This window comes from Falco peregrinus, chromosome 5, assembly GCF_023634155.1.
Source record: "Falco peregrinus isolate bFalPer1 chromosome 5, bFalPer1.pri, whole genome shotgun sequence".
NCBI lineage: Eukaryota > Metazoa > Chordata > Aves > Falconiformes > Falconidae > Falco > Falco peregrinus.
The window spans coordinates 36,858,373-36,877,742 of record NC_073725.1 but is presented as its reverse complement, the minus strand read 5'-3'; the positions used below and the strand labels follow the sequence as shown (position 1 = coordinate 36,877,742).

Sequence of the window (19,370 nt, the reverse complement as noted above, 5' to 3'; positions counted from 1 at the left end):
TTTTAGAAACTGAGAAAGAGAAAAGTGAGCTTGACCTATTAGTAATTTTTTCACTCCCACCCAAACCATTAGATAAGTCTGAGATAAAGGACTTGAATTCATTAAAATTTCTGAAGAATAGAAAGAACTGCTTTTTAATTTTCCTTTTCTTGCTCTCTCAAAAAAAGAAAATCCCTGTAATTTCATAGGTCAAGCTATGATTACATCCATTTTGATAAAACGCTGAATTACAGAAGAGATAGGACTTTTCAGTTCAAATTTATCATGCTTATCATGGACTCTTGGATGATAGAAATCAACTTCACAGGAAGCTGAGAGTTCTCAGGATTTCTGTAAAACATGAGCTTCATCAACACTCATAGGACTGGCAAGCCAGGTTTGATATATCTAACCTTTTGCTCCATTGTTGTTACAGTGAACAGAAACAGCGTAATGAAAAAACACTAGAAAACAATTTTCCTTCAAGGGTCTTCGAAGTTCGCACATCAAAGGGAATGTTGCAAAGCTGCAGCATGAAAATCTGATGGTTTGGGTTCCCAGAGTTGCTAAACAATGTCATTTCTGCCAGCTTGTTGATAGGCAGAATGAGGAGCATTCACACCACCCACGCTCGAGGTCTCAACAGAGGTGCCCACAGCAGGTGCTTGGGCTGCGTGAAGTTCCTCTTTGGACGCCTCTGAACCTCTCTTTTTCTCAGCCACCTTCTCAAGCAGCCCGTGTTGACTTCACCAGGACCCTCAGATCACGGGGCCACAATATGTCTTATTTATGTGCAGAGTCTTACAAAGTGTATACACCCTCAAGAGTTGGGAAGAGTCTCATGCTTGGCTGTGCTCTGGGGAACACTTTGTGTCCTGAGGAGCATTTCTAGTTAACAGGAAGGCCTGATATTAATCATGCCTTTATTTAGAAAACAAGGTGCCCTTGGATCCACAGTTATATGCCAGTGACTGATCCTTGGAGGAGAAGTTGACCACTGTCAGCAAAGTCACCTTAATGTAGCATCCTGGAGCAAGCAGAGGGGTGGTACCAGAGAGCTGATTCCAGTTCCTGAGCACTCCCTTCTTTCTCAAAAGAAACACTGTTAGGTCCTTCACAGAGTGCCTGATGTAGGCTGTGATACCGCTCACCATGACATAGGGGGGTCAGCAGAACTGCTACCTTGGACTTCCGTAGGGCCAACTTTGGCCTGTTTAAGAGAATGGTTGACAGAGTCCCTTGGGATACAGTCCTGGGATCCACTCGTGGGTACCAAGGGAGCTGACGGAGGAGCTCACCAAGCCACTCTCCATAATTCATCAACAGTCCGGCAAACTGGCGAGGTCCCAGACGCCTGGAGGTTAGCCAATGTGATGTCAATCTACCAGAAGGGCTGCAAGGAGAATCTGGGGAACTACAGGCCTGTCAGCCTGACCTCAGTGCTGGGGAAGGTTATGGAGCAGATCATCCTGAGTGCCATCACATGGCACATGCAGAACGATGCAGGGATCAGGACCAGCCAGCACGGGTTTATGAAAGGCAGGTCCTGCTTGACTAATGTGATGTCCTTCTACAACAAGACAGCCTGCTTAGTGGGTGAGAGAAAGGCTGTGGATGTTGTCTACCTGAACCTTAGTAAAGCCTTTGACACCATCTCCCACAGCATTCTTCCAGAGAAACTGGCTGCTCATGGCTTGGATGGGTGTACTCTACGCTGGGTTAAAGCTGGCTGGACAGCTGAGACCAAAGAGTGGTAGTAAATGGAGTTACATCCAGCTGGCAGCTTGTCACAGATGCTGTTCCCCAGGGACCAATATTGGGGCCAGTCCTGTTTAGTATCTTTATTGACAATCTGGACAAGGGGATCAAGTGCACCCTCAGCAAGTTTGCAGGTGACACCAAGCTGGGCGGGAATGTTGGTCGGCTTGAGGGCAGGAAGGCTCTGCAGGGGGATCTGGACAGGCCGGGCCCATGGGCTGAGGCCACTTGTATGAGGTTCAACATGGAGAAGTGCTGGATCCTGCACTTGGGTCACACCAGCCTCACACAGCGCTACAGGTCTGGGCAGGAGTGGCTGGAAAGCTGCCCAGGGAAAAGGACCTGGGGGTGCTGGCTGACAGCTGGCTGAAGTTGAGCCAGCAGTGTGCCCAGGTGGCCAAGGCAACCAACAGCATCCTGGCTGGTGTCAGAAACAGTGTGACCAGCAGGACAAGGGAAGTGACCGTCAGTGAGCACATACTGGTGAGGCTGTACCTTGAATCCTGTGTTCAGTTTTGGGCTCCTCACTTCAAAGGGGACATTGAGGTGCTGGAGCGTGTCCAGAGAAGGGCAACGAAGTTGGTGAAGGGTCTGGAGCACAAGGCTTATGAGGAGCGGCTGAGGGAACTGGGGGTGTTTAGTCTGGAGAGGAGGAGGCTCAGCAGGGATCTTATCGCTCTCTACAGCTGCCTGGAAGGAGGCTGTAGGCAGGTGGGGGTCGGCCTCTTCTCCCACATGACGAGTGACAGGACAAGAAAAAACAGCCTCAAGTTACACCAGGGGAGGTTTAGGTTGGATATCAGGAAAAGTTTCTTCACAGAAAGGGTGGTCAAGCATTGGAACAGGTTGCCCAGGAAGGTGGTGGAATCACCATCCTTGGAGGTGTTTAAAAATGTGTAGATGTGTTACTTAGGGACACGGTTCAGTGGTGGACTTGGCAGTCCTGGGTTAATGGTTGGACTTGATGACCTCAAAGGTCTTTTCCAACCTAAACGATTCTATGATCCTGTGACAACACAGATGCTGAGGGAGGGAGACCACCAAGGTCACCTGAGGAGCCTTGTGCACAGTTGAAATAAGATGGAACAACGGTGAAATGGAAGACAACCTGAACAGCCACCTCAGCCGGATGCCAGCAGCAGCGTAAAGCTGTCACAGGAGAAGGGATGAAGGCAGGGATGTGCTGCAAGAGAGACCGGCTCATCCCCAGTGAAGGCGTGTGCCCCACCAGAGCAGCGAGCCCGGCCGGGCCCGCCCGCTGCCCCGTGCTGGCAGCCCCCCGCCCGCCCCGGCTGCCCGGCGCCCCCGGCGCGGCACCCCCGGGCCCCTCCGCTCCGCGCTCCGCCTGCGGCCCCGCCGCCAGGGCAGCCTCAGCAGCGGCACGGGGGAGCGCGCCCCCGGGGGAAGGAGCCTGTCCGGGCACGGGAGGCGGCCCCGCCGCCGTGCCCGCCGGTGCCCGCTTCGCGCTGTCCCCCGGTCCCACGTCCCCTGCCCGCTGCTCTCCCTCCCGCCGGTGCCGCCCGTTGCGGTTGCGGAAAGCGGCTCTCCCTTCGGTGCGGGCGCGGTGAGGTGGGGGAGAAGCGAGAAGCGGCATCTGTACCCTTGCATCCGCATCCGCACCCGTTACCCGCACCCGTCGCCGGGGTACGCGCCTCGGCCGCGGGCGGGACGGGGCGGCCCCGGGGCTGCAGCGGGAGAGAGCGGGGAGCCGCCGGCCGCCCCCCGCCGCCCGGCCCCGGGCACCTCCGGCAGGCGCCGCGGGAGCGGGAGAGGAGGGCGGGGGCTACTCGTCGGGGCGGGGGCTGGCACGGGGCTGGCACGATAAAACCGGGGGTAATTGCATTTAGGCAAATGAGGCTGCCTCGGCCCTCCCCGTCTCCAGGTATATAAAGTGGGGAGCGCTCCCGCGGACGGCCAATGCGCACGGCGAGCAGCGCCCGCCCTCCCCGGTGCAGACGGTGCGTGCCTCCGGGAGCCTGTCCGTCCGTGCCTAGGCGTGTGGGGATGCGCTTGTTTGTATGTTTGTGGGGCTGTGTGCGCGTGTACTTCCGTGTGCCTGCCTATATGGGTGTGCGGGGGGGCGTCTAGGTGAGTGTGCACCATGCGGGGGGTGCCCATACACGCTTGTGTGTCCGCACGTGTGTGTCTCTGTATGTGCAAGCGTGCTTTTGTGCCCGTCCCGGCGTGTGTATCTGGACGTGTGAAGGGATGCGTGTGTACCTCTAGACACGCGTGTCTGTGTATGTGGAGAGCCGTATCTCTACATAGGTGTGTGCATCTAAGGTATGTCTAGCAGTCTGTGTGAGTTTATAACTAGATGTGTATGTACCTGGATATGTATGTGAGGGGGATGTATCTGCTTGTGTGTGTGTACGTGGGAAGGTGTGGGTATACCTGCGTGTGAGGCTGTGCTTATGCATGTACCTGTGTGGATGTGCGTGTCCATCTGTGTGCTGGTGGGTACATCTGGCTGCATACCGGTCCATATGTGGGGGGCACGTGTGTCACCCAGAGGTGTATGTAGCACTCAAGGGGGATTTGGGGCGCATAACGAGGTCCGTGTACATCTGTATGTGCGAGGGCGCGTGCACCCAGGTGTGCCCGGGGGGCGGGGGTGCGCAGGGCCGTGTGTATGCACGGCCAGGGGTGCCCGCGGCCGCTCGCCCCGCCGCCGCCCCGGTGCATCACCCGCCGCCCCCGCAGGACGTCGAGGCGGCGATGAGACTCCCGCTGGCTTTCGCCGTGCTCCTCCTGGCCTCGGCGCAGGCGCTGGCTGAGGAGATGGGCAACACCGACGACCTCAGCTACTGGTCCGACTGGTCGGACGGCGACCAGGTGAAGGTGAGTCCCGGCGGCCGCTGCTCCGCCCGGCGACCCCGCGGCGCTGCGGGGGGCGGTGTCGGGCGGGGGGTCCGCGCTGAGCGCCGCCCGCTGTCGCCCCGCAGGAGGAGCTGCCGCTGCCCCTGGAGCATTTCCTGCAGAGGATGGCGCGGAGACCCCGGCCCCAGCAGTTCTTCGGCCTCATGGGCAAGCGGGAAGCCGGTGAGCGGGGCGGGGGGCTGGCTCCCTCTCATTCCCCTCCACCTGCCGCTCCTCCCGGTGCCGCTCGGAGCTTCACGGCGGCTGTCACCTGGGTTTAACGGGTTAGACCTTTCTCAGAAGTTGACATGTGGGTTGTTTGGCTTTGGGTTGGGGTTTGTTTGGCTTTTTAAAATTATTTTTTTTTAGTTTAGTATCAGATAACTCACCGATTGGTAAAGAGCAGGCTTCCCACTAAAGTGCCAAGTGCACACTTGACCACAGCACATAAATACCAACAAGCAGTATCACAATAACTGACAGGTCAGCATCTGTGCTGCTGAATTGCCCGAGTGTGGAAATTGGTTGTGTATATGGTTACTGCCGTGTTTTCTGTGTGCTTACTGATCCTAGAACTGACCTGAGAAATCGGAGCTACCCAGATCTAAATTGTGTGGGTTTAGCTAAAACAACTCTTTGTAGTCTCTTCAAAGAGAGATGCAGTTATAAACGATCACCTTAATTTCCCTGAACTGGAATATGTGTAGAGTAGTTTCTGTATTTGATTCTTCAAAAAATTGCAGTAGCATCGTGTGTACATGCCAATAATTTTTCAACAACTTTTTTCTTTTTTTTTTCTTCTTCCAATCAGGATACGGCCAGATCTCTCACAAAAGTAAGTTACATTTTAAGTAATTATTAGAAGAAGTTCACATGGGGAACAGTGTATTTGAGGGGATTAGTTAGAAGGTGACTGGGTTCAGCTAAGGACTGGCAGCACTGGTGGTGGAGAAATGTTCTGTTAAAGAATTGAAACCCCTCGGTGCAGCTGTGAGCTGGTACCTCATCTGAGCTGCCAGAACCTTTGAGATTTCAATCCACAGTAATGTGTGGATGTTACAGCTCTCTCTTATTTCCCCAGGGGGGGATTCTGTAAGCCTTTCTCATAGGCAAGGCAGGCTTACTGCCAGAATTGGAGAGGAGCAATTAAGATGACAAAATCTGGGAAATTAGAACAGTGAATTCCCAAATCCCTGAGAACAATTCTACCGGAGAGTCCATGTGATTGCATGCAAGATGCTGTATCTGTGCTCTTGTTTTATCTGAGTGGGAATCAGAGCCCCGCTGACAGCAGGGGCTGGCTGATGGTGTGCTGCCATATAAACAGGTATATCTTGCCCAATTAATAGGTGTGCTTTGCTTAGCTTCTGTGTAACACCAACTGGGAGATAGTACGAGCAATATGGTGTTACCTTGTTCTGCACAGTGATAGTTTTATCCTCTGAATTTATCTGAAGATGCTTAGACAGGAGCCAGAAGGCTTTTAATAAGTAAAACTGATCTTGTATTCTTTGAGACCTCCACAAAGGTCAATAACTGTCCCGGTGTTCTGTTAGCCACAAGATTTTATCACTAGAATTACGTATTGGAAGACCAGTTAAAGAGTCTGATACAAGGATTGTGCCAAATCACCTGCTGACTAAAGTAAAAAATAATAGCTTTCTGAAAATGCTTCAGCTTGAATTAATACCTGTGAGGTCTGAGGATCATTTTTCTTCCTTTATAGATGAATTGGCTAAGCAAAATTCTTTCCAAAGAGAAATTTCTAAGTTTGCCTCAAAAGTCACCTTAGAGAAAGAATGGCTCCTTTTCGTTCCTTATCTGAAACTATAGCTACAACTATACCTGATACGTGCTGTAGGCCAAAACTTGGGGTAATTTATCCTCTACACATCCAGTGCCTTGAGGAGCACTAGTGGGACAGGAAGGTAATATCTGAACTTATAAATGTTCCAAAAATAGAGCCAGACTGTCTAGCTCAGACGTGTCCAGACAAGAGTCCCATTGGCTTCCTCTCCAATAAGGGCTCTGCCTGATCTGCAAGGAAGATTCTTCTTCCACATTACAGAAAAAAACAAGTAGAAGAGGTGCATCACAGAGATGCAGGCTATACCAAGCCACTGCCTTCTTGTGCTGTTGCTCAAATCAATAGGAATTGTACTGGGAGAGGAATAAGAATCAGTTATCAGTCATTGTTTTTCCTTTATACTTGAAAAACCTCCACTAAACTAAACCAAAATTCTATCAGAGTTAATGAGAAGATGTCCACCTAACTGGCTTGTGCCTTGGTCTAGCCTGTGTAGTCTGAGTAGTCAGACTGATGTTCTTTCTCCATTGTCTGAGAGTGAACAGATGAACAGTTTTGGAGCCCATGTCCTCCTCCCTCGTGAGAATACGTTATCTTAAAAGCCTGCCTATTTAAAATGTACTAAAACACTCCCAAATATATTTTTTCAGGGCATAAAACAGACTCCTTTGTTGGACTTATGGGCAAAAGATCTTTAAATTCTGGTATGTATATGACTAAATCTGGTATTTGGTGACATACAGCCTCCTCATTCTGTTGCCTCTTTCTTCTCTCCGAGCGGATGGAAGATGCAGTCTTTATGTAGTGCAGACCCAGAGTTCTCTGAAAAAGGATCAGGATTTTCTTTGTTAACCAAGGTGTTTCAGGGTCTGCTTCACTCCAATGCTTGAGATGATCAGGGTGGTCTGAGCTGCAGGCAAGGTCACATGGAAGTCCCCAGGGCGCTTTCCTTACTGCCCTGTCCTTGCCAGCAGCATGCCCTGCCGGTCCCAAGTGCTAATACAAGAAAAAGCAGAATTTTACTGAAGCATCAGGAAAAATTCAGAGGCTGAAAACGTAAAGCTCATCTAAATTTGTGATCCAAATCCAGATCTTGCCAGGTAAAGGCATATCCTCATTGTCTCTGGAGATCATTATTCCTCAGACTTGGAGCAGAAGGTAGGAGAGCAGAGATCTGCCATTAACACCACCTCATTCTGCAGGTCAAGCTGTTAAACATTCCTGGCCTCTTCCATCTTTTCATTTTACCTAAAAAAAAAAAAAAAAAAAAAAAAGGCAACAAGCATTTTAAGCTTTGAACTGATACTGTGAATTTGTGTTATTTTCCCATAGCATCAATATAGTGCAGAATCCTCTTCCCATATGTGCACAGCCCCCACGGGTAACTGCAGGCTGCCCGGAGCTTTGCCTTTCCCATGCCATAGGGCCATACTGAAGAAATCCCTCACTGTGAACCATAAAGTGTTAGTTAATTCCCCAGAATAGGAATTAACAAAATAAAAAACCTAATATGTTTTTCATGTCTCTGAAATACTTCTCACTGTTTTGTTAAATGGATGATAAAAGTTAAATTACTAGCTGACACCTCTATATTATGTGGATACACGCTGTGATCTATATTCTGCAATTATGGTTGTCAGTAACTTTTATTTTCAATTAAACCCTGTTCAGACTAGTAATATTGCTCTCTGCATCATTTTGCAAATTGCTATGTATCATGAATAATTCTGTACAATTTTATCTGTGGTGGCAACAGCTATTAAATGCATAATACCTGTAAATATATCTGCTATCACAAAAGTAAATAGCCTGGAAGTAATAAATTGGGTTTGGCTTCCACTGGGATTACTTTTACATTAACATGAGAACGTAAAATACAGTGGATGTTTAAAAAAGGCAAAGATTTTATTGCTCTAATTTCAAAATTGCTGGTACAGTCAGGATACTGTTATGTGGTATTTGTAACAGGAGAATAAGGAAGTTTTACCCTCTTGGGCTATGTCATATCTGCCTGACAGGTAAACCTAGAATTGACTGCTTTTCTGCCTCATTCCCTGAGGAGAAAATGAAGAAGTTTCTCCTCCTCTGGAGGAGAAGATAGGTCCTAAGGACTGTGTAATCAAAGCGAGATCAGGAATATGTGCTAGGACTGTCCTTACTTCTCCCTACTGAATGATATTTAATGGGGCAGGACCGTGTCTTGGTGCCGTGTGCCTTGGTGCCCTGGTTTTCTTGTTCTGCAGAAAGCCCCTACGTCCCCTGGCAACGTGCAGGAGCTCACACTGCCCCGCTGCTGGGTGTGAGCACGGTGCTGAGTTAAAGCCGCCTGTGAGAAGGCGGGATGCGGGGATGCTGGTGTCTCCGTCTCTGGTTTGATGAGCTGGGGTCTGACACTGACCCCCAGGCTGTGCAGTCTGTTGGATGAATGCTTCAGGTAGAAGCTAGAAAAGTCACCTGTACAGTAAAGATACTGTAATGATCCACACTGAGAAAGAAAGCTCGACTCATTTTGCATTTAGCCTGGAGAGAATTGAAGTCTTATTGATTTTAAACTGCCACTGATCCAAAATGCCAGCTCCCTGTAGGATGCGGTGCTGAATCCCCCCAAACTAGCTGTGTGTTTGCACGCAATAGTCAGGCACGCAAATGCTCTATGGAAACAGTCCTCCCTTTGGGATGGAAGCAAAGATGACTCTGGTGACCAGCTACAGCACCCTACGGTCAGGCTCTGCCCCGGCAGGGCTTTCTGGGTTTCCCCTTCATTTTAAGAGTAAGAGCTACTAAATGCCAAATATGTTACCGGAGACTATTTTACGCTGCAGTTGATCCACAGAGCAGTCTGAGGTTTGCTTAGCTCCTGCTGCAGATTTTGGCGAAAGGTATCCCTGTGTGCACAGCCTGGGGACGGGGAGGGTTCAAACCTGGCGAAGAGCTGACTGTGCAGGACAGAAGGTGGACATGTCGTCGATGCAGAAAGCCTCTACCCACATACCGATCTGCGTGCTCCGATCCCATCAGTTAAATGGATTACTGGGAGCTAAAAAGGCTCTGCGTTAATGGTACTTTCGGCAGCTCAATAGACAAGAGGTAGAAAGCACTGCTCAGACCTTCAGCCTCCTGGAGGGCAGTGTAGGCTGAGAGGTAAAACCAAATTTTTTTTGTTTGTTTTTGAGCCCCAGCAGCTCAGGGCTGGGCAGGGAGCCCTCACCTCAGCTGCAAACATGCCAATGGAGTCCGGTGGTGACCCAGCAGGCTGCAGGTGCCTGATGCTTCCCTGTGCTCGCTGGGGTTTACGCAAGGTTGCACCATGTGTTTCATTCTCCTTTGTTTTTTGCAGGATCCTCTGAAAGGAGCATAGCACAGAATTATGAACGGAGGCGTAAATGAGACATTCCTGTGCATTATTTAATAAACTTCATTTGTTCTACGGGGCAATGCAGTGTAATATAAACTAACCACTGTATGGAATAGTTATTTATTTAATAATAACCGATGGGGGTTTTTTTGTTTGAGTTGTACAAAATAAAATGATTATTTTTCATAGTGTGGCAGTGGTACACATTGTGTAGGTGCGTTGTGGTTCTGAAAGGACCAGCAACCCTGGTGATGTCTCACAACAAAGCACATCATTTGATATGACCCATAAGGTTATGTTCACTAAACAAAGAAAATATTCTGTTCATCGAAAGCGAGTCTATCAGCTTCACAGCCAGTGCAGAACAGAGCTGATGTACAGTCTAGTGCCTCAATTTGTTTTCATGGTTTATAATGTACTGTAATTTCCATATCAAAAAATATATTTGTATCATTGCAGCATGTTTTATGTTTTGTGACTACGTATCTATATATTTTAAGAAGGGTGGTGGGTAAGGTTTAAATGGGAATCCAAGGTCTTCATTTCATAGCCTGGAATTTTATGATAGTAACATTTTAAATAAAAACCACTCTGGGGATTTTGCAACATACTTTCTTTGCTGATAGTGATGGAGTTATTTCCCACGTTGGTCTGGAATGAGACTTGGATACAAGCAACAGTGGTCTGAAACTGGAAAGAAATATCAAATTAATGACTTCCTTCCACAGGGAGTCTGTGAGCCTCCTGGTGAGGGTCTGGCGAACATTTGGGGGATTTGCTACGGGAGATGGGCATTCCTGGCATTGCTCTGGGTCACTCAAGGTGCCATCCATCCTAAACCTGATGGAAATCAAAAAGCTCGTTGGCTGAATCAAAAGGCCCCTGTGTACGGCCCAGCTCCAAGCAGACTAATTTGCTGAGGAATTCATCCACTATTGCAGGTTTATTACTTTAAAGCCAAGCTTTCAATAAATCCTAGCCCTCAGATTCACAATAGAAGCACCTGTTGGCTTGAATCCATGTAATACAAGAGAAAAAAATGTGAGTGCAAGTATCTTTTTAATTAAAATGTCTGGTTACTGTATTTTCAGGACAGTTCCAAAATGCTGCATACACCTCACCAGATGCCAGGGCATCTGGAGATCTATACTGTCTCCACCTGCTAAAGGCTATACTTCTCTGTTTGATGCTATCATATGAACTTTCATCACAGATGAATCAGCAGCGAAAACAGCCAGCGTATACAAACCAGATCTCAAAGTGAGTGATACAAAGCGATTAACTGCTGGTGGTTTTCCGTTTTGGAAGTGAACTCAGCAACCTCCATTTTCAAGTTTACCTGAGGCATCTCCACAACTGCATCCATTAAGAGCGGGTGGGCATAGGACCTCCCTCCAGCACCTGAGCCTAAGCACCACCTAAACCTAAGACCCCACTTCTAAATAAGTAGGAGCTGGCTCTAGCAAGGTTGGGGGGCTATAGGGTGGGAAAACCGAGGCAGACTTGCGACAGGGACCAACGTTTGTGTGAGACACAGCAGTTGCGCTGGCTTTCTGCCAGCTCTTCGCCTTGCCAGGGGTAATTTTCAGACTAATAAACTTCTGTATGAGCTCCCACTGAGCTCAATGAGGGGGGGAAGCTGACTGCTGGGTAACAGCATGGCTAAAGGACTGCGGAAATGCAGGTTGAATAATGCTCAATGAAGGGTAAAAAGAAAGAAAAAGCTTTAAAGCACTGTTCTCCGAGCCTGGAGGCCCACGGTGCTCCCAGAGCTCATGGCCTGTGCGTGCTGAATTGTGAGACACGGAGAGGAAAGAAAAAGCCCCGCTGCTCGCTCTGCAGCCTGTGCATCTCACAAACCTCCCTGCAGGAGGAACCACTGCAAACGTATTTGCATCTAGAGAACTCCAGGCAAAACAGAGTGGGCTTTAAGTGTTTGGAGGACAGCACATAATAGTTATTCATGCATATTTTAGTTAGATATTATTTAATTCATTAATAGTTTTAGATCACTACCAGAGACTAGTTAACGGAATCCAGCAAAGGGCTGGGGCTAAATTTTCTGGCAAAACCATAGAATCATATAATGGTTTGGGCTGGAAGGCACCTTTAAAGAACATCTAGTTCAAGCCCCCCTGCCATGGGTAGGGACATCTTTCCTAAATCAGGTTTTTCAAAGCCCCATCCAACCTGACCTTGAACACTTCCAGGGATGGGGCATCCACAACATCCCATGGGCAAACCGGTTCCAGGGTCTCACCACCCTCATTGTAGTGAGGTGTGGAAGGAGGCTTCCTTATATCCAGTCTAAATCTACCCTCCTTCAGTTCAAAAGGCGTAATTCTTGTTCTGTCTCTACAGGCCCTGGTAAAAAGCCCCAGGCTGTTTTATAATCCATTACATATTGAAAGGCTGCTAGAAGGTGTCCCTGGAGCCTTCTCCTCTCCAGGCTGACCAAACCAAATTCTCTCAGCCTGTCCTCACAGGAGAGATGCTCCAGCCCTCTGATCATCTCCATGGCCCTCCTCTGGACCCGCTCCTACAGGTCCGTGTCTTCCCTGTGCTGGGGACCCAGAGCTGGGTGCAGCGCTGCAGGTGGGGCCCCACCGGCGCGGAGTATGGGGGCAGAACCACCTCCACTGGCCTGCTGGCCACGCTCCTTTGATGCGGCCCAGGGTAAAGTTGGCTTTCTGGGCTGTGAGTGCACATTGCCCCTGCACAGTTACATGGATGTCTGATGAGTAGTTTTAATTTGGCATTTGAAACAATCAGTTTTAATTTCTGGTGGCAAAATGATGTCAGATTTGTGCATTGACTGATAAGATTAAAATTGGCATTGATTTTTATGTTTGTATAGACATACATTCCAAGCTAGAAATAAATGAAACACAGAGCAAAAGGCGCAGCCTGAGATGTTCCAGTTGACTCCAACACCACCACAGAAGATGCCCTGTCTTGTTTTCAGCACCGGCAGGGACTGTTTGGCCATGCCATGTCAGGGCTGCAGGGCCATGCCCACCCAGTGGGTCCTGAGGCAGACATGGAGCCCAGCAGCCGCCTGTCCCCACTATGGGCTCGCTCCCACCACCCTCCTAGCCCAAACGTTTGTACCCACAGGTATCCTGGGATCCTGAAGAGTCAAACAGGAATACCTATTCTTACATCTTTTTTCAGCCTTTAGTAGTAAGCAATACAGTCTATACATTATTGAGTACTTCAAAGGGACTTTTAAATAATTTCTGTGGTCTTTAATCTTCCTTTTGAGGCTGCTTCAGCTTTTAAACACTTTTTTTTTTGGTGTTGGATAGCATTGCTTGCAGCCCTAGCCCACTCATGCCTTGGATTGTGGGATAGTGCCAGCTCTCCAGCTCCACCGCAGGCTTTCACTAAATCCCCTGCCATCTCTGCAACAGCCAGCCACAACCGTGACACAGACTTAGCTCCTTTTTGATGGCAACAGTCTGACATCCCTTAGGCTGCATAAGCTAATCGATAACACTGCAGCAAAGGGCATCTGTCAGCAAAGTGCAAGTGAGCCCTAAATAAAGCAATAGAAGTCTTTCTAGGAAATCAGCACAGAGAGTAAACCCAGAGTGACGCTGGCAATTGCCCCCACTGGGCACATGCTACAGGCAGTTTGATACCACAGCCCACCTCCAACATGCTCTGCCCCCTTTTTTATCTTTTCCCCCAGAAATACATCATTCCTCTGCATTGTGACAGCTGGCTGCCCTTCTGGTAGGCACTGTCTCCCCCATACACAATGGCACTCCCCTTCCCCCAGACAGGGGATGCCAAAGTCAGGCTGTCAGCAGCCTACCTTGCCCAAACATGATCCAGAGGACCATCAGCTCCATCCATCATCTCCATCTCTCTGCTTTTGCCTGGAGATTTGTCCTCCATGGTGCAGATGCAGCCAAACTTACCATGGGGAACCAGAGCCATTGCACACATAGCCTCCCGGTGAACTGGGGGCTGAGAGAGGGGTCTGGCCCCCCATATGTGCCTCACCAGGAGAGCCCAGGCCCTGCAGCACTTGCACACTCAGCTGCTACAAGCAAGTCCTTCACTGTGTTCACATCAGGAGGCTGGTATTTTTCAGTATGGTCCTAACCAAATGAAAAGGAAGAATCTGGAAACATCTGGGCATGGAGATCTTCGGAGGGAACCTAGCCCCTAGCCATCATTAGCTAGAGCAGAATAACATCAAGAGGTTTTTTGGTTGTGGGTTTTTTTTTTTCAGTTATTAAAGCGATTCTTAAAAATGCTGTTTATTCAGAGGACACCAGCAGCAGCTCCTTCCGAACTAGCAAGAGCCATTATTTAAATGCAGACTTTGTCCCTGTACCTTCTTAAAGCTTAGATAACTCCTTCAGTTATCTAACCAAGCAAGTCCCAATGCAAAGTTCAGTAACGACCAAGTTTTTTTCCTGACAAGCCTGAACAGTTCCCTTAGCCACAATATCACAGACTGCATTGATGAACATTTCCCAGAGTGGCAGGATGAGAGCACAGAGAGGCTCCTTCCCTGGTTGTACTGTGTCTGGATGCAGCCGCCTGCAATTCCGGGTACAGCTCTGTGTCCTCATGCTACCTACAAAGTGGCTCATTTCCCTTCATAGAAAATAGTCATTCCTGGAAGAGTAGGGATTTTTTTAATTATCCCCCCCCCCATTATTAAGTGTACAAACGTCCTCAAACCCATCTACTTCTTTCAGGGAAGACAGACCTTCCTCACATTATTCCCTTAATTTTCAGCCTGTTTTTGAAAAAGCATAGGCTGAAACATTTGTCAAGAGGAGGGGCATCTGGGCTGTATGAAATTCATTACGATATTCATTAAAAATTATCACTGCTCCATCTTCAATAGATATCTGGTTTCTGTCAGAATAAAACAGCAGCTCATCAGCTCAGAAACTTTTTAAAGAGAGTTAGGCAGAGTGTGTGCAACAAACATCACTTCTTGTTTTCTGTGTCCATCTCCAAATTAAACAATATCACCACTTACTGCATTTAGAAGAAATGAAATGTGAACACTGTTTAAAAACCAAACAGTTTGTCTGTCACGGTGCTTCATGCTCCCCCAGATACCTGGAGAAAGAAGCCCAGCAGGGTGAGGTGGCTCAGCCAGGGGTAACAACAGGGGCTGAACTAGAAAGGCAAGGCACACCCTGTACCTAACAGGCCACTTCTGCGAGGTGCTACCTAAGTGCAAAGAAACTTAGGAAATTTTAAAGGATAAGGTTGACTGTTACGAAAATTTCTGGCAAATAAGGAAAAAAAAAAAGGCTTTTTTTTTTTTCATTGCTTACATTGTTATTTCAGAAGCAGAGATGTAGCAGAGTTGAAAGGCATACTTGCACCAATATATGTCAATATACTTTTTGTTCTCTACAGGAACTAGTTTGCATTGAAAACACCTAACTGAGCAACAGAAGAACACCTTTAATCACAAACATTCAATTTTGTCGCATAGAAATGCTTTTTATTTTCAGTTATAGCAGTCAGAAAACAATAGGCACACTGAAAGTCTGTGTACCAAAGCATTAAAATTCAAGCAATACCCTCTGGAAGCAAATCTTGCTTGAAGAAGATATACATTAATTACTGAAGGAAATACACATAGTGTGGCTACATTAAGACTGCGTTTCAAATTTTTTTATAGTTCAGTGAATTTTAAGGCAGTGCATTTTTATAATTCACAAAAGACATCATAGCTCTTTTGTAGGACCTGAGCATTTGCAGCTTGGATTGCCATAGAACCAGCTCAGCCTGGGCAAAGCCTGCGCTGCACAGCCATGAGCGAGACCAGCCCAGGGCATCAGCAACCCTCACCAAAATCGCACATGGGCAGAAGACAGCACTTGAAATATAACAATTCTGACGTCCACAGATGGCAATCTGTTTATTCATGGCACATCTTCTCCATGCTCCCTTTCCAACCCGACTTCAGCTGGAGGAAACAATCAAACCTTCCTGCCCTGCCCTCCCAGGCTGCCAAAGGAGTTCCAATTAGTGTCAATTGGGATAATAGCTCTATTTGCATTTTTAAGCTATTATTAGAAAATTGTCAGTCAGCCAGTAATTTTTATCACTTTGGTATAATAAGTATTTAAATATTTAAAAAGAGAATGTTCCTTTCTACCACCCCCTTCCTTTTTGTGCTAAAATAATAATGGTTTTTAATCAAAAGTAATTTGTATTAATATACATTTTGCCCCAGGTGTGAAGAGCAGTCTTCAGAAGCAGTGGTGAGAGATGTTAAGTAATGCAATTTATTAATATAGACAACTAATTCTGTCCATGATAGTGACAGAAATTGAGGCTGATTTTGCAACTAGAGCATTCTGACTCTCCTCTTGGCCTCTGCAAGATGATTATAGTGTAGGAATTGAGGTCAGTTCCAGTAATTTTATGTACCTGGGATTGTAATTCCCTAAAGGACTACTTTGACTGGGCCCAATTACTCTATCTTCTCCTTAGTGAAAATTCCTCAATTAAGCACCTGGTACCACAACCATCCCCCTCTCCTCCAAACTGGTACCAAAAAACAAAACCAAAGCAACCCCCCCAAAAAAAACCCCAAACCCAAAAGGCAGAGGACCTTTCCTGTTTGTCAGATCAGCCAGCCAGCTATATGTTGCCGTTATACCACTGATGGTGGACAGGGGATGTTGTTCCCTGACAGGGTTTGGGTCTAGTTGCTCAGGTATATGCAGTCTGCTGCTGCTCATCACACAGAGCTCATAAAACAACTGGATTGGCCGTTTACATAAATAGGAAATCTTTCCAAATGTACTGCATTTTTATAATGCATGTGTATATATATATACAAAAATTGCTATTTTGAGAAAAAAGCAGAGGCACGGCCCTAGGCCTTTCTGATGTGCACCTGCAAAACTTCCCAGCAGGCCTCATAATAGTGTTCTCTCTTATGACTGTCTGCAGTCCTGCAATCCACATGTTAACCATGACAAAAATAGGGGAAAAAAACAAATAACCCCTAACAATTTCAGAGGCAAAATTGACATTCCTCATTCCCCATGCCGGTATTATCTTTCATCTTGCCTAGAACTGGCATTGTACACCTCTTCTAACTCACATTTCTAATTTTTAATGTCATAACTGGCTTTCAGTTACTTGCGAATGGCATCCTGGCTGCCTGCGCTGCCAGCACACACGGCTCTTTGCTGCCTTCCCACCGGCAGCGCCAGCACGAGCAGCTCTGCACAGCATCTTGTGAGCAAGATCAACTAAGGGTTTTTCTTTTCTGCTTGGCTCTATCCCTAGTACATCTTACATTCCTCTCCACGATGCTCATGCACAAATCCCAGCGGCAGGTGTGCGTGAAGGCACAGGCTACCAGTACGAGGGCCGAGAGCAGCCTCCCCCAGGCGCGACGAGCGCGTTTGCAGGGACACGCTAACGGCGCCTGCCATCTGCCGGCTAGAAAAAAAACGAATTTAAAAAATCATCCCTCAAAGCAACCTCGCGATCCGAACCCAAACTCGGGACATAGTTTCTGGCCCGCTGGAGGAAACGTGCCCGCCCGTTGGCTCCCTCGGCGCGGCCCAGGGCCCAGCCGCCAGGCTGCCGAGCGGAGCGGGCCCCCGCCCCGGCCCCGGCCCGCCGGGTGGGCCCAGGTACCGCCGCCACCTTCTGTTGGCGCTCGTAGGGCGCCTGAAAGACCCAAACCTGTGCATACAGTACAGGAAGAACTGCCCGCCTAGCTAGTTTTCTCTCACGGGAAGAGTTTTGAGGCAACCTGGGGAGTGGCGCTGGCGAGAGCAGCGGTGACCCACCACGACCGGGCCTCGGGGAGCAGCACCCGCCCCGTCCACGTTCACCTCCCCCGAGCTGCCACCCCACCAACCTGCTATACCACAGCAGCACACACCACCTCTGCTTCAGCCTCCTCAGCCCCTTCTCACCTTCCCCAAGCTTCGTAAATAAGGCATGAAATTAAAATTAAATTATCAAATTTAAATAAAATTTTTAAATGTTGTGCATTACCTGCACCCAGAGGCAGGCTCATTCAAAACTTTCCAAGACTTTTCTCAAATCACAGCCTTTACTTTACATCAACTACAAGTCTATATAGATACATAAACATCTAATATGTAAATAAAAAAAACCAACAGGCCCCAAAATTCCAAAACAAGGAACTACGCCAGCCGTGGCGCGGGTGCCCCGCCGAGCCCTAGGGAAGCTGCTGAGGAACACACAGCCCACCTTGCTGCAGAAAGCAGCAGCCACCACCACGCTTCAGCCCCACTCTGCTCTGGGGAGACTTGAATCACCAGCTCAAACACAGGCTTACCTTGCATTAAATCCTCCTTCCACAATTTCTCTCTCTTACCTATTAACAGGAATCTGACATAAGGTCTGTGTCAGAACAAAAGACAAAGTCCACCCCTCTAGAGTCTCCCTGTAATATTTTGGTATTTTACTTTTAACCACAATCGTATTTTACCTCAGTTCTGAGGGAAGAAACGCAACAAGCTTGACTGATACCAACTCTGAATCTGATTAAAATTGTAACACTCGTTGAGGAATTAGCTTCCACAGCAAAGCAAACACTTGTTCCTGCAACCTAGTTTTCCAGAAGCTTTCTTTAATTCTTGGTGAAGACTGTTAAATATGCATCACCTTGTCATCAAATGATGTTTCTCACACCAAAGGTCCTCCACAAAGAGACTCTCCATATTCTCTTAAGTAAAATAGGCTGCATTTACATTTTACTTTGATTTTAAACACAGTTTCAAACATCTTACATAATTTCAAACCACTCCACATAGAAATCTCTGCCCAGTGGACCAAGAGTCCCCAGAGTCCTGTCAAGTGTTCCCTGTCTCTTACATACTGACCCTGTACTGGGGAGCTTCTCTAGAGAGCCACTGTCAGGGACACTTTGATGTGGACACAGTGAAGCTCCAACACAAGCCAATTAACTGGAGGTGAAAACAGCAGGTAGGCTTTTTATTAAAGAGTGTGGGGCACCACTGAGCAACCTTAAGCAACCTGAGCACAGCAGTGCTCTCTTTGGAAGATACACTGTTTACTACCTCCTTCCTCTTTTAAAAGGAGGGAGAGATTGCAGTGAAAACAACATTTAATACTTTCATCAATCCAGACCAGAAAAAAAAAAAAAAAAAAAAAAATCAATCCCCACACACATACACACTATTTTATTCACTTTGCCAGAACCCTACAGGCTCTCCCCCAGCCCTCAGCAGTCCTGCAAGCCAAGTTCTCCATCTCCTCCCTTCCAGGTGGGCCACTGACTTTAATTCCCCATCCCCGCCTCTGACACACTACTCAAACCAACTTACTCAAGCTGTCAGAACAGTCCAACTTAATTTTCCCCAAGAGAAACAGAGTAAGAAAAGGAGGCAACCACGTGGGAAGAAAGATCAAAGGTACAACTGGACGAGATAGCGCTGCACACCGGACCTGCATCCCATTCCTTCCTGTGACAAAAAACATGTCTGCAGCTGGCAGATGATCCGGAGTAGTTGTCTTAAAAAAAAGGGGGAGAAAAAAAGAAAAAAAAAAAAAAGATAAGAGAAAATAGAAAGTACAAAGTGGGACAGAAGTCAAAAAGGTTATATA

General features: G+C 47.7%; 1 protein-coding gene across 1 annotated transcript; it reads left to right on the top strand.

The window, feature by feature from the left end:
- Window positions 1-3,601: 3,601 nt before the first annotated feature.
- Window positions 3,602-10,366, top strand: TAC1 (tachykinin precursor 1). The gene is made up of 6 exons (XM_027795420.2): window positions 3,602-3,695; window positions 4,441-4,578; window positions 4,683-4,779; window positions 5,408-5,431; window positions 7,054-7,107; window positions 9,741-10,366. The coding sequence occupies exons 2-6, from the start codon at window positions 4,456-4,458 to the stop codon at window positions 9,788-9,790; spliced, it is 348 nt and encodes a 115-aa protein (XP_027651221.2). The 5' UTR covers window positions 3,602-3,695; window positions 4,441-4,455; the 3' UTR covers window positions 9,791-10,366.
- The last annotated feature ends 9,004 nt before the right edge of the window (window positions 10,367-19,370 follow it).

Coding starts and splice junctions, on each gene's coding strand:
- TAC1 (XM_027795420.2), top strand. CDS start 4,456: ATGAGACTCCCGCTGGCTTTCGCCGTGCTCCTCCTGGCCTCGGCGCAG. Junction 4,579..4,682: donor CGGACGGCGACCAGGTGAAG/GTGAGTCCCGGC, acceptor GTCGCCCCGCAG/GAGGAGCTGCCGCTGCCCCT. Junction 4,780..5,407: donor CATGGGCAAGCGGGAAGCCG/GTGAGCGGGGCG, acceptor TCTTCCAATCAG/GATACGGCCAGATCTCTCAC.